The sequence below is a fragment of the Bombus pyrosoma genome, linkage group LG1 (assembly GCF_014825855.1).
Source record: "Bombus pyrosoma isolate SC7728 linkage group LG1, ASM1482585v1, whole genome shotgun sequence".
Lineage (NCBI taxonomy): Eukaryota > Metazoa > Arthropoda > Insecta > Hymenoptera > Apidae > Bombus > Bombus pyrosoma.
Window position 1 is genome coordinate 4,051,478 of NC_057770.1, and position 14,419 is coordinate 4,065,896.

At 34.8% G+C, this 14,419-nt stretch overlaps 6 protein-coding genes and 1 long non-coding RNA gene across 7 annotated transcripts; 5 read left to right on the forward strand and 2 right to left on the reverse strand.

The window, feature by feature from the left end:
- Nucleotides 1-111: 111 nt before the first annotated feature.
- On the forward strand, nt 112-625 carry LOC122571662 (histone H3). The gene has a single exon (XM_043735722.1). It carries the CDS (start codon nt 162-164, stop codon nt 570-572), a length of 411 nt encoding a protein of 136 aa, XP_043591657.1. The 5' UTR covers nt 112-161; the 3' UTR covers nt 573-625.
- A 1,261-nt stretch (nt 626-1,886) lies between these two features.
- LOC122571668 (histone H2A-like) lies at nt 1,887-2,827 on the reverse strand. The gene has a single exon (XM_043735727.1). It carries the CDS (start codon nt 2,787-2,789, stop codon nt 2,415-2,417), a length of 375 nt encoding a protein of 124 aa, XP_043591662.1. The 5' UTR covers nt 2,790-2,827; the 3' UTR covers nt 1,887-2,414.
- Nucleotides 2,828-2,887: 60 nt separating this feature from the next.
- LOC122571676 (histone H2B) lies at nt 2,888-4,001 on the forward strand. The gene has a single exon (XM_043735745.1). It carries the CDS (start codon nt 3,052-3,054, stop codon nt 3,421-3,423), a length of 372 nt encoding a protein of 123 aa, XP_043591680.1. The 5' UTR covers nt 2,888-3,051; the 3' UTR covers nt 3,424-4,001.
- A 2,434-nt stretch (nt 4,002-6,435) lies between these two features.
- Nucleotides 6,436-7,367, forward strand: LOC122571641 (late histone H1-like). Its single transcript, XM_043735674.1, has one exon. The coding sequence runs from the start codon at nt 6,504-6,506 to the stop codon at nt 7,173-7,175; it is 672 nt and encodes a 223-aa protein (XP_043591609.1). The 5' UTR covers nt 6,436-6,503; the 3' UTR covers nt 7,176-7,367.
- Nucleotides 7,368-9,420: 2,053 nt separating this feature from the next.
- On the reverse strand, nt 9,421-10,361 carry LOC122571658 (histone H3). Its single transcript, XM_043735709.1, has 2 exons — nt 9,540-10,361; nt 9,421-9,469 (listed from the first exon to the last, which is right to left on the reverse strand). Exon 1 carries the CDS (start codon nt 10,323-10,325, stop codon nt 9,915-9,917), a length of 411 nt encoding a protein of 136 aa, XP_043591644.1. The 5' UTR covers nt 10,326-10,361; the 3' UTR covers nt 9,421-9,469; nt 9,540-9,914.
- A 137-nt stretch (nt 10,362-10,498) lies between these two features.
- On the forward strand, nt 10,499-12,066 carry LOC122571732. Its single transcript, XR_006318204.1, has 3 exons — nt 10,499-10,716; nt 10,805-11,014; nt 11,098-12,066. It is a non-coding gene; the product is annotated as an uncharacterized LOC122571732 (long non-coding RNA).
- A 592-nt stretch (nt 12,067-12,658) lies between these two features.
- LOC122571724 (histone H4) lies at nt 12,659-13,905 on the forward strand. Its single transcript, XM_043735783.1, has 2 exons — nt 12,659-13,459; nt 13,534-13,905. Exon 2 carries the CDS (start codon nt 13,541-13,543, stop codon nt 13,850-13,852), a length of 312 nt encoding a protein of 103 aa, XP_043591718.1. The 5' UTR covers nt 12,659-13,459; nt 13,534-13,540; the 3' UTR covers nt 13,853-13,905.
- The last annotated feature ends 514 nt before the right edge of the window (nt 13,906-14,419 follow it).

Here is a 14,419-nt window from a genome sequence, read left to right on the forward strand (position 1 = left end):
TTCCCCCTCCAGCCCGACGCTCGACCAATCAGAGACCGGCAGCTGGTAGTTGCAACACATAAAAGAGGGAATTTTCCAGCACGTAGAGTATTCTACGACTTGTCGTGCCAGTGAACGTATCGCTTTATTTGCATCACTTTATTTGCCTACCGATTGAAAGGATGGCTCGTACCAAGCAGACTGCTCGTAAATCAACTGGTGGAAAGGCTCCACGTAAGCAGTTGGCCACCAAGGCTGCTCGTAAGAGTGCCCCGGCTACCGGTGGAGTGAAGAAACCTCATCGCTACAGGCCTGGAACTGTCGCTCTTCGTGAAATCCGAAGATACCAAAAGAGCACCGAACTGCTGATCAGAAAGTTGCCATTCCAACGTCTGGTTCGTGAAATCGCTCAAGATTTCAAGACCGATCTAAGGTTCCAGAGCTCCGCTGTCATGGCTTTGCAAGAAGCTAGCGAAGCTTACCTCGTTGGTCTTTTTGAAGATACTAACCTGTGCGCAATCCATGCTAAACGTGTTACCATTATGCCAAAAGACATTCAGTTGGCACGCCGTATTCGAGGAGAGAGAGCCTAAACGAGCCTTCTTTTCTTTTTTCTATAAACAATCGGCCCTTTTTAGGGCCAAAATTCTCTTCAATGTAGGAACTTTTCCAGGATACTTCCGATTATTCACTGTACTCTGAAATTTTTTTACTACTTTATCTTTTTTTATATTACTACCATAAAATACCATGTCGAACTTTATTATATTCCATTCATAAGTTATTATCGTGAAAGTAGAAAATTTCATACAAATGTCTCTTAACAGATACCTCGTCTTATCTTTTCCGTTTACTGCATCAGAAGTACGATTAGATATTAAAAGAAAAACAATATTCGATTCTGTCCATGGTTGCAATAAATTTGTCAGATAAGTAATATAAAGAGTAATAATGCACTTATATAATTTAAAGTGCAGAAGCATTTAGAATTTAGTTCTTTCAATGGAATATTTCACAACTAGAATTTGGAATACACATAATAAGTTGATGCTGGAGTATTCTACTATCAGAATTTAAAATAGGCACGGTTCCCTATAGAGAACAGTACATCTGCCCATCTGTCCGTCCTTTGTGCACGAAACAAGGCATTCATTGCATCTGCGACTACTACTCCTTGAGAGGGATAATTTATTACTCATCTTAAACTTTCTAAAATTTTTTAAAATCATTGTTAGGTTTAATTTTTAAGGATTTTTGCAAGATTGCTCTATTAACAATTGCAGAAAACAAAGTTATATCTCGCTTCGCTCAACTTTAACTATGGTTCCTTAAGATTCTATAAATATCGTAATTGGAATACTTCTCGTGCATAGTTTATTATTGACTGATTTTACGATTTTCTGTTTCTAAGCTTCACTTTCAGATGATACACTGTATCTCAAGCTTTTTTCTTTACCTTTCTCGACGTAACTTACAATTTCTAGAAACGCCTAAGAGATGCTTTAAAATGTACAGTATAAAATAGAGAATGTACCAAACATATAGGTAGCGATGTAGTAAACTAGATTACCGAATGATAGCACGAGCGGTTCTTAAACTGAAGATGCTTTAAAATCGTAATTTTTAAATACGAACGCAATAAGAAAAGTGAAATCTTTTAAAGTATTATAAGCAGGCAGGAAAAGGTTAACAGTGTTCTTTAAAGGTCGTTTGATTTCCTGTATTTGTACTATGAGTCTTAGACAAATAAAATGGTATGATTTGCGACTTCAGCCTTAAATTAAGGGTGCATCAGCTTCAATTAGAATCAAACATACTATAAATCTCTTATAATCCAAGTTACAGTACCACGTCAAAAGAATTTACTTATAATTTTCAATGAGAATCGATTGTAGTCTACCAAATAAAAAAAAAAGAATAAAATAAAATAAAAAAAAGGTTAAGGGTATTATAAAGTATGCCCTCCAATTTCTTGAAAATATTCTTAGATAGAAAAATTGTTTGTAATTTGTGACTCATTTTCACATGTAGAATAACTTCTTATTGATTGTTTAGTCATATCCGATCGGTAGTTAGCCAAGTTCAACTATATATGACAAGTTTTCAAAGTTGACTACTTCGTGAATAAATTGTCATATGAAAAAATGTTTCTTTTTATATCATCTTATAATGAATCACCTCGTTCCCGTTTGAACATAATTTTCGAACACATTCTACATAAATAGAATTTCTCCAACTGTTTCACAATATGTGTAGCAAAATTTATGGTAAAAAGTTTTTTCTAAACTGTGTACTTTTATTGATTGCTTCATGGTAAGATTAAAAAAATATTAAATATTAGATGCATCCTACTTAATTATGAACGCAAAAGAATTCCTTCGTAATGAAATATTTTGTGGCCCTAAAAAGGACCATTTGTAATGATGTGTATATTATTAAGCCTTTTTTTCAGTCTTCTTAGGCAACAGAACTGCTTGGATATTCGGTAAGACACCACCCTGAGCGATGGTAACACCAGAGAGCAATTTATTCAATTCTTCATCATTACGGATGGCGAGTTGAAGATGCCGTGGAATAATTCTGGTCTTCTTGTTATCACGAGCGGCATTTCCCGCCAATTCCAGTACTTCAGCCGCCAAGTACTCCATAACGGCCGCCAAGTACACAGGTGCCCCAGCACCGACGCGCTCGGCGTAATTTCCTTTACGAAGAAGCCTATGAATACGACCAACAGGGAATTGCAGGCCAGCTCTGTTCGAACGAGACTTTGCCTTTCCCTTGGCTTTTCCACCTTTGCCGCGGCCAGACATGTTTTACGTTGAACTTGGGGTAAGTATCACAAATGCACTCCAACAGATGTGAGAGAGAAATATTCCGTTTTCTTTACAGCCCTGCCTTTATTAGGCCGACCGTTACGAACTCAAGCGGACCAATGGCGTGCGAGCTCGCACGCCATTGGTGCGCTGCTGCCGGCGCATTTCTGGATATATAAGAAGCCAGGATCGGAGTTCGACATTCAGTCTCGAATTGTTCTAACGAGTGTACTTCAAGTCTACGGAAGCAAGTTCGAAGATGCCACCGAAAGCTAGTGGAAAAGCTGTGAAGAAAGCTGGCAAAGCTCAGAAAAATATTAGCAAGTCTGATAAGAAGAAGAAGAGGAGGAGGAAGGAAAGCTATGCTATCTACATCTATAAAGTGTTGAAGCAGGTCCATCCTGATACTGGTATTTCCAGCAAAGCCATGAGCATCATGAACAGCTTTGTAAATGATGTTTTTGAGCGTATCGCTGCCGAAGCTTCACGCTTGGCACATTACAACAAGAGATCTACGATCACGTCTCGGGAAATCCAAACTGCTGTTAGGCTTTTGTTGCCTGGTGAATTGGCTAAGCACGCCGTTTCTGAAGGCACTAAGGCTGTCACTAAGTATACCAGCTCAAAGTAAACTCTGCAGCTTTCTAAAACATAATCATCGGCCCTTTTCAGGGCCAACAATTTTATAATAACGTTAAACAACTTGGTTCATAACTGCATTATTTTAATATACCTTTTATAATAGAGTTTCAAATCCTCGTGTATACTGCAATACAATATAGAATATGGTAGCATTAATACATTTTATTTCTAAATATTTTCGTTATCCAATAATTTAGTGAGAAACTATTTCACGATTGTATAGTATTTAACTTAGAATTTTTCAAATGCAAGATTGCATTCGTATTCCACCCACATCGCTTTAATAATGTAATAAAAACTTTGTAGAAAATATGCAGGCTATTTTTCTAATTGTTTTCCGCGGTGTTTTGCGATTGTTTGACTTGCGCAGTTCATATCTGAGAAACATTCAATGTGGCGATCAATGATGTAAATTTACTAAATAATTTACCTCTGAATACTTTTATGTTTTTAAGAAAAATTAGAAATTTCCGGACAATAGCTATAAGAATATAAGGGAGTTATCAGAAATATTAAAGTACTGAATTGACTATAACAAAAATAAATTCAATGGCAGTTTTACTAGTACAATCAGTATACTATAATCCCGAATTTTAGGTTAGAATTCTATTTTCTTACTCCCAACTATTACATATTACTTTGATATGCTAAAAATTATAACATACATACATATGCATGCATTTTATTTACATCCGTTAACGGGATTATTACCTATGCTGTACGAAGTTTACAGCAAAATCTTTTTCAAATAATCATACGTAAGAATTATTTTAATGAAGAGGAAAGAGAAACGTTGATTAATTCGTTATTTAGGACAATGTTATAAATTATTAGAGAAGACTATCTTTTCTGCGCTTTAATCGTAAAAGTTATCTTCGGAAGCGAAAGACCGACCATACCGAACGTGTTAAAAGTATGAAAATCACATGATATTCGGAATTATTAATTTTATTACAGTTTTCTACACAGGGAATTGTCATATTCGTAGATAATGCTACTTATTTATAAAAGAGATACGTGTAACGAATTTCTTAGTTAATGGATGACATTTATTTACTATTAATACTTATTTTGAACATAGCATTGATGAACCATTATAGAAATGACTTCCGTATAGATGGAGTCACAGACGTTTGGCAATACGAAATTTGATTGGTTCACCTAAGAAAAGACTATTTCTGAGGGAAGAATATAGCAACGAAATATTTTTAAATAATATATATTGCTTAAGAAATTATACAATAAATATACATTATTTAACCTATGTTACTGGTACACCTACAATTACGCGTCATTTATTTTTCAAAATTTTGGCAACCAAAGTAGAAATTTCTTACACCAGATGTCATAACATACAACCTTTCGCGTGCCCTCCATACTTAAATTTTTTGATGAACGGGCAAACTGATGAGCAAAAAGATAATGCATAAATAATAAGAAATAATAACACTTAAATATTAAACACTGTTATTACTGTTATTTAACGCATGAATAAATACTCTAGTTAGGGTTGTATTATCTTTTCCCAAACGATAGAATGCAGAAAATTCTTCATGAAATGCAACAAACGAATCAATGATGACGTGTCTTGTCGTTTATATGTCTCCCTCAAGTTCTGACTCCGATCATAAACTTTCTTATCATGTTTTATATGTAAAATACTTTTGAAAACACCATTATTGTTGTTCTGGGTTGTTTGTTAACGTAATAATATTCGTTAATGTTCAAAGTAAAACATACTATGATACAAATTGTAGCTGACATACCATATTTTTCCCAATAATATATTAACAGTTGAAAGCATAGAGCAATGGATACCATATGAATATCACGTAGTTACTATTCGCTCTTTTAAGGAAATGTTAATAGCCAAAAAATCGTTAAGTTTATACAACTTCAAGAACTTCAAGATTTTTGTATTCTGTGTAATGTACTATGTATAGTACTCTGTGATAGAGCAAGAGACAAGACTTGCTAAGTATGTTTAAAATACATATATATATATGTATATGTATATGTATATGTATATATATGCATAGAGTATACTTGAATAAATATTAATCGAACTATTACATAAGTAGGAACATTTTTGTAGCAGATATATTATATAGAATATACAACATGAAACAATGATACTTATGCTTTTCTATAGGAAAAAAATGTTATTCCATATAGAATCGTTACGTTTTCGTATAAAATTGTGATTAAATTCCTCAGATGAAACTTAATTTATAGTAAAATGAATTACAAATGCAAAGTAAACGATTTCATGAAAATATTTTGATATTTGTATTTGCAACTTACATATTGAATGGTAGATTCCTTATACACGCTATCATGATCCTCATCAAGGAAAGAATACAAAATAAAACAGGTTAAATAAAGACAAATATCATGAATCCTCATTTGAGGATACTAAAAGTATGAAAGATACAATAAAAATTCATTCCGAGCATATAAACCGAATATTTCACACATCCATGGGAATTGATATTAATCCAACGATAGAACATTCGTGGTTCACGTTGTACATCACTAAGCGATCGAATATCAAGCAAGTTTTTTAACGATCCATTACAGGTAGGATAAAAATAATTGAATATAAATTAGCAGCAGTCCTTTTTTTATGATTTTCTATATAAGTATTATGCCAATTTTCATGTAAATGTTTAGATTTTTAACTTTTTCTATACGATGTCCTATCGCACCGAAAAGACGGACTTCGTCGAACGGCGCAATATTTCAGTTGAACACGTAAATACAGCCGAAAATTAATAAACAAATAAAACTACAAACACGTAGCTATATATTCGCGCAACTATTGTTCATTAACATGCGTATAATATGGAGAAACAAAGGTTGAAAGTGAAGGTATATTTACCGCTTCTTCGCTGTCACGGAATCGCGGCATCCGACATATTGGGTGAGACTCTCTCCATGGTCCGCGCTTAAGAAAGAACACGCGCTGCCATGAAAGCTAACTATCATACCAAGAGCAGCATTGTTGGTTTAGATACCTTCAGGCACTTTGTATAACAATTTGGTTTGTGTTAAAGTATTTCCACAAAAATGGAAGACAAAGCGAACTCTAATAGTACCGCAGTTGAAGCTGCCGAGAATCCATCTACGCCAGCGAAGAAGTCGTCGAAAAGTAAGTCGAAATCGCAACGTGAAAAGGCGTCTCATCCACCAACTTCAGAAATGGTCAACGCTGCCATTAAAGAGTTGAAGGATCGTAAAGGATCGTCTCTCCAAGCTATCAAAAAATACATTGCTTCTACTTATAAAGTCGACGGAGAGAAATTTGCTCCGTTCATTAAGAGATATTTGAAATCTGCTGTGACATCTGGAACTGTCGTCCAAACAAAAGGCAAAGGAGCGTCTGGATCTTTCAAGTTGTCTACTGGAAAAAGTGAGACTTCTAAGACCAAGAAGGTTCCTCACCCAGCCAAGAAGGCCGCACCGAAAAAGGTACAATCTGTCGAGAAGAAGACCGTCTCGAAGAAAACTGCTCCTGCTAAGAAACCGGCATCGCCCAAAAAAGCTGCAGTTGAAAAGAAACCGGCACCAGCGAAGAAGAGTGCATCCAAGGTAGCCGTTGCAAAACCGAAAGCTGCTAGTGAAGCCAAGAGCATGTCGAAAGCTAAGAAGACCGCCAAAGCACCAGCGGCCAAGACTAAAACACCTAAACCCAAGAAAGCAGCTGCACCAAAAGCAGTTAAATCCCCAGCAAAAAAATAATTATTTTCAAACTACATTGCCCTTTAAATCCAAATGGCCCTTTTCAGGGCCACTAAATATTTTTTACAAGGAACAATCACCGTTTTCTATCCATTAGAAACAAAATACCCATAAATTCAAATCGAGGTTTTTATCATAGTTAAAAATTTTATTTTGTTTATTGGTTTAAATACGAAAAAGGAGTACATAACAGTATGTGTTCATTGATATACATTGATTCTTGAAAACATTGTTGAGATTTCATATACTTCGTATTTCACGAACTTCTATAGACGCAACTTATAGACGTAACCATAAGTTATGTTTAGACCTTTGTCCAGAAGTACAAAAAAGGTAGTGATTTTTAAACCATTATGTTTCCGACCATGCTGTATGATTGGTCAAGGTACTAGGGAATCTAACAGGGAAGCGCTGCTACATAACCTCTCTACCCTACACTATCGACTAGTTCCCGCCAAAATAGTAGACGTGACAAACCATGTGCATATTAAGGTAGAAGCCAGCAGGTTCTTTCATCAAAAATAATGCGGAACTAATCACCAAAGTATATTACTATAGGACGTTATGCTTTTGTCCATGGACAATGACATTTATAACAATCGAACATTTTAAAAATTTTCTAATCACGATCATTTAATGTTAGATACTTATAAGACACAGAAAAGTTCTTTTTATATATAAATGATTCGCACTATTTATTACATATCTAATTCTTAGATATGATTCGGATAAGACTGATGTCTGTATTGTTTTCAGACAAATACAATCAACGTGGTGAATGAGTGAAATGTAACTGCACTTTGAAACGATGCATTATCTTATCCAGATTATGCTACAAAGAATGATAAAAGTGGACGTTTTAGATTTATACAAATATTTTATTTATATAATTTTAGTCTTTTTACTGCATTTCAATGAGGCAAATATAAACGTATTTTACAAAAATAAATATTTATCAGTAACGTATGTAGGTAGATTCTGTCTCTATTTTCTAGTTTTTAATATACATTCGATAATAAAGTTGTAGAAGTCGAAAGCTAAATCATAACTTTATAACCTATAATAGCGTGTTAGACGTGAATAATATACTGACCATTCTTTTTATATTTATTGATTATAAAAAATCTGAATGCATTTTGGATGGTGTGAACAGGGAATGCTTGCCATATCGTCAAACCTAGAAACTCTCACATGATTTGTGAGTAAAAGAGACTTCCTCCGACTATATAATGAGTATAGCATAAAACATGTTTATTGCATTTACAACTTAACATTCGAGTCATTCGTAAATGAATCGCGTACTGAATATAAAGTATTTAGGTTTGATTATTTACGTTATATATTAATTGTTAGTATCAAACTTTTCTTTAATTACGAAATGGAAATCGCATTTTGTGAGGTTATTTGAATACCATGACTTTTCTTATAATTTATAATATACATGTTTTTGCCACCGTCACGGGTTTTATAAGTAATGCAGAATACGGTGCTGCCTTTTCTCAATGATGTCTTGCTTTATTTAGTCTAATGCAGTGATATCTCAAGTCAAGAGATTATCCCGAACATTATTTAAGAAGAGAGTCTTTAGCTATTGTATTTCTTTTTATAAATATTTTTTTATTACAATCTAATTTACTTGTGATGTTAAGCAGTAGAGCTAATGTTTAGGAATTGGAATGGGCATTTACATTGTCTTCGATAATATACTAAAATTGAAAGTCTATAAGTAAAAAAAAAGCATTCTACAGATATATTTTGGAATTGAACTTAGGAATTTAATTCTTCGATACTTTCCTTACAAATTCATTCGATAGTTTGATGTCGTTCAGGTTATATAGTTGAAGTTTGGTTAGATCCTATACATTAAATTTTTTCCCATTATCGTATCCCTTACCAATCCCAAACTGTATCAAATATGATGACTCATACTTAATCCTGGTCTATATCATGAAAACCAGTCCTCATTTCCGAGAACAACAAGTACTTACATATTGCTATCTGTTCAAAACTTTCTAGTTTAAAGTTCCAAATGGCTAGCTAAATATCGAAGCAGACTCATCGAAAAACATCAAGGAACATCAATGCAATTAGTTTTCTTACAGATTACAAAACATTTCCAAACGAAAGTACTTCGTAGCTGTTCATAATACAAATTGAAATCGATATAATACATTAAGTATTTCTGAGCCTAACATCATAATCTCAGACAAAAAAACAAGCCATGGAAGTAATGCAAAGCAAGACAGTGTTTTTATTCATTTTATTTCATCTGAATTCATAAAAATTTCAGGAATCTATAAAAAGGATAAAAGGTTATGTTAGAAAGAGAAGGTATAGACAAATATCGACGGAGGGTCATGTTACCTAACGCAAAAGGGGGCAGCCGCCCGACAGATGTTCCCCACTCTGTGTGGAAAACAGTAGTATGTCCGCCTAAAATATTTAGTAGAAAATTTCATTAAATAATAACTATTCATAAGTCTAGAATCTTAATTTAAAAAAAAGCAGAAGTAAACACCCGAATTATAGAAATCTTAAGCCATGTGTATCATATTTTATACCGTTAGTTTTAAGAATAACAGGTCAAATTATCGGGAATTGTATGTGAACCTTTTTCACAATGCAATAAAATAATGATTATCTTAAGATAGCAGTCTAAAACCTGAAGTTCCTATATCGAAGAGAATTTTGGCCCTAAAAAGGGCCGATTGTTTATAGAAAAAAGAAAAGAAGGCTCGTTTAGGCTCTCTCTCCTCGAATACGGCGTGCCAACTGAATGTCTTTTGGCATAATGGTAACACGTTTAGCATGGATTGCGCACAGGTTAGTATCTTCGAAAAGACCAACGAGGTAAGCTTCGCTAGCTTCTTGCAAAGCCATGACAGCGGAGCTCTGGAATCTTAGATCGGTCTTGAAATCTTGAGCGATTTCACGAACCAGACGTTGGAATGGCAACTTTCTGATCAGCAGTTCGGTGCTCTTTTGGTATCTTCGGATTTCACGAAGAGCGACAGTTCCAGGTCTGTAGCGATGAGGTTTCTTCACTCCACCGGTAGCCGGGGCACTCTTACGAGCAGCCTTGGTGGCCAACTGCTTACGTGGAGCCTTTCCACCAGTTGATTTACGAGCAGTCTGCTTGGTACGAGCCATCCTTTCAAACCGTAAGAAAATACACCGATACGTTCAGCGTTATGACCAAGTGTTGAATACGCTCCGTGCTTGGAAGTTCCCACTTTTATGTGATGCAACTACCGGCTGCCGGCTTTTGATTGGTCGAGCGTCGGACTGGAAGGGGTACTGCGCGACCGTTAGCACAACAAAGCTTCTATTCTATTTCTGCTTGTTTTATTTCATTTATATTCATGCAAATTTACTTGTGGCTGTGATGGATTTGGAATTTTAGCAACAAATGAGTCCAAGTTTGATAATATTTAAGAATAGATAATACCATTAAGGGTTGGTATAAGATCAGTATAAATACCTAGTACAAAAGGAAATCGTGTGACTTAATTAAAATAGTTATATCCATTAATGGAAGAAGGTAGTCCAATTTCAATCAGATATGAAAATCTATGTATTTACATGTACATATAAAATATACATATAAAAATAATTACACGTGGTTACAGAATTTGCAATTATATATATGAAGAGGCAGATGGCAGCATCGTAAATATTAAAACACACGTACAAGAATTAACTAAAAATACTCTAACTAGAAATCAGGATAAACTGATCCACTGATAAACTCCACAGCAAATTATAATGTTCAAATTATCGTTTGAAATCAACAAACATATTCCCTATTATAATCATTTCCATTTGATTCAGGCACACAGGTTTTTGAAACATTTTCTTGTCTTTACTCGTGATAAATGTAAAAACCTACTGGACAAGCAATATTTAAACAATAATCTTCCAGGCACAATGCGAGTTTTAAGGGAAATTACAAATATTCCGTGCACCGCATTAATAGTAACTAGGAGAAAAAGCACAAAAAGAAAAAAAAGAGTGACTGATACATGCACATCGTATACATGCACAAATTCATAGAATTCAATCGATGCAGAGCAGTGATTCGCAAGGGACATTTGGTTCTCAGTGGAATGGCAAACGATGTGTTCATTGAACACATACTCGGTACTGTTTCGGCATTACCGTATAAATACAGTGAATACAAAATTCTTGGTGGTCTGTGCAGCCATTAAAGAACAGAAAATCAAGTATGTGAGTTTCAAAAAACCATACCTTCAAGAAGCCCCTTTCCCACAACAGAGCGGAAATGCCATAACCAAGTAAGATCTTACAGACAACGTAGCAGAAAGATGGAGAGCCATATAGAAAAATTCAAGAAGCGTTCTACGTCCTTGAGTAATTCAACAAGAACTAATATCATTTTAATCTCAATGCTTAAACTTATGATTATGCAGTTGAAGGAGAGTATCCTTCTAATCCATTCCAGCTATTCAGCAATTGTTTTAATATGCAAAATGACGTTTAGTTCAAAGATACAAAACCCACAATCAACGATCACAGACAGAAGTCACAGACTATTCACTTTTTATTTATTGTTTTAAGCTTAAATATTTCTTCATTTACACGGTACATTTCTGGAATTGACGATAAAGCAATGTTTTAAGTTTCGTTAAAAATTAAACCTAATTTCGAGACAAAAATTTTATCAGGGTTAGGACAGAAGTAAAGGATAATTTTTTAGGAAAGAGTAACCGTCAAATTCAGTGAAAGCCGGATTTTGCATACAAAGGACGTGGAGCAGATGTTCAACGCAGATGTTCTGTTCTCTGTAGGGGACCAAAGTACGATGTTTACTTCAAATTCTAATTACGATATATTGCAGCAAAATTATAAATTCTAAATATTTCAGTGTACTTTAAATTATATAAAATCGATGTCATAAAAAATAAAAATGAATCGTAAAACATAATTAATCTGAACTACCTGAATTTATATTTTTAAATAGAAATTTTAAATTACTTATTACTATATTATTACATTATATATCGTCCATCCGATTTTATCACGTCAATAGGCACTATTGATCTCTTTTTTTCAGAAATTTAATCACACTTCTAATATGATAAATGAGAGAGATAGGGGGAGATATCTATTAGGAGTTTAGAGACATTCATATAAAATTTTCTGGCTTCACGACAATAATTTTGAATAAAACATGATAAAGATTTAAATTGTATTTTATGGTAGCAATAGAATAATAATTTCACGAGTATAGTCGAAAACTTGAAAAGAATTTTGGCCTTAAAAAAAGGCTGATTGTTTATAGAAAAGAATCAGGTGAGTTATTTAGGCAACTTTTTTGAGGTGACGCCGCTCTCATTACTTGGCCTTGTTCAGCAGATTTAGGAACCCAGTTAGGCGTAGGTGGTGGTGCTCTGGTGACCCTGTTTTCAAATACTTTTACAAGTTTCTTGTTGACAATATGAGAAGAAGGATTGTAGCGTTTAAGGCTCGCAAGAGGAGAAGATGGAGAACGCTTCAGTTTAATGTATATTTTCTAGCCAGTATTACATAAAATCGAAACTTCAAGAACACGTTATTCTTCTGCTGCGTAATCTGCTCACCAGCGTTCTTTTACCAAAACATTTTACCGATATTCATAGCCGTTTGGTGGATTCTCCCTCAGGAATCTCTCAATCATCAGTAAGTTAACTGATAATCCGAGAAACTTATGGGTCTTCTTTCAATCATTATGACGTGTCTACTGGGTTCATTTCCCCTGGTATCGTTGCTCAGCACTTCAGCGAGTTGAATCATAAAAAAAGCTGTTGGCTTTGACACTGTCCCGGGAAACTTCTTGACGCATGTTTCTCACATGATGATATTGTATGTGTACTATATTTACCGAGCCTCTCTAAGGAGGGTGTATTTTTCAACCAGTTGAGATGCCACGACGGTCATTCCGATCCCGAAGTCAGGTAAAGATAGACTCCTTCCTGGTAATTACAGGCCTATCAATTACAGTCTTCTGTCTGTCCTATTAAAAGTATTTGAGAACAGTGTTCGTAATCCTCATGGATCATGTGAGTGGGTATTCTCTGATATCTCCATTCTAGAGTTTCATAATTTTAGAGTGGTCACTTTACAACAAATCAACAAATTGAGGAGAAGTTTAATTCCAAAAAAAATTCACATTCAATGTAATATATGCGGCTTTCGACCGAAGTAGCTCCCCCTTGTATGCGATGCTGTTACTAGAAGAAGGCTTTTGATTGGTCGAGCGCGGACTGGAGGGGGAATGCGCAACCGTAAGTATAAAAGCACGGTGCCAGGAGCATCAAACATCCACTTAGTGATCGCTGTTTCACTGATACTTTTCAAGGTGCACAATGACAGGCCGTGGTAAGGGAGGAAAAGGATTGGGAAAAGGAGGAGCAAAGCGTCATAGAAAGGTTTTGCGTGATAACATCCAAGGTATCACCAAGCCAGCCATCCGTCGTCTTGCTCGTCGTGGCGGTGTGAAGCGTATTTCTGGATTGATCTACGAAGAAACGCGTGGTGTATTGAAGGTGTTCTTGGAAAACGTTATCCGAGACGCCGTAACCTACACAGAACACGCCAAGAGGAAGACTGTGACGGCTATGGACGTAGTCTACGCCTTGAAACGTCAAGGAAGAACTCTGTACGGTTTTGGTGGTTAATTTCTCTTGCCGCATTCACGTCCTCACAAACAAACGGCCCTTTTCAGGGCCAACAACATTTTTGACGATGGAATTTTCTGTTTCAAAGAACTTCCTAATAAGATGCGTAAATCGATAGAAGTAATCGTGAAAGGCAAGACCCATCATATAAATCTATGTTTACACCAAGTCTTTGATGTCTTATCAACCCTTCATGGCGTTGGCTTTTTAGATATCAAATGCTTGTTCTTTTGTCTGAAGTTATACATAATGGATAGTGAAAACGGTTGAATGAGAGGTTATAAAGTTGAATGTTGTAGTTATTTCAGAAGACTAATCGGTATTTATAGAGGAATATGAGTCTCGAATCATATTAAAATCCATACAATGTCAATTCCGAATTGCATCCTTTATAATACATTGAAAAAGGTTTTTGTGTTATCTAGTTTAAAAACTATAGTAGGTTCTAGAACAATATAATTTCAGTAAATCTTCTAATAACCTTATAATATAATTTACTATAGAATAGATATAATAAAATTTCATATATTAACTAATTTTATATATTTTATATACTAAATATTTATA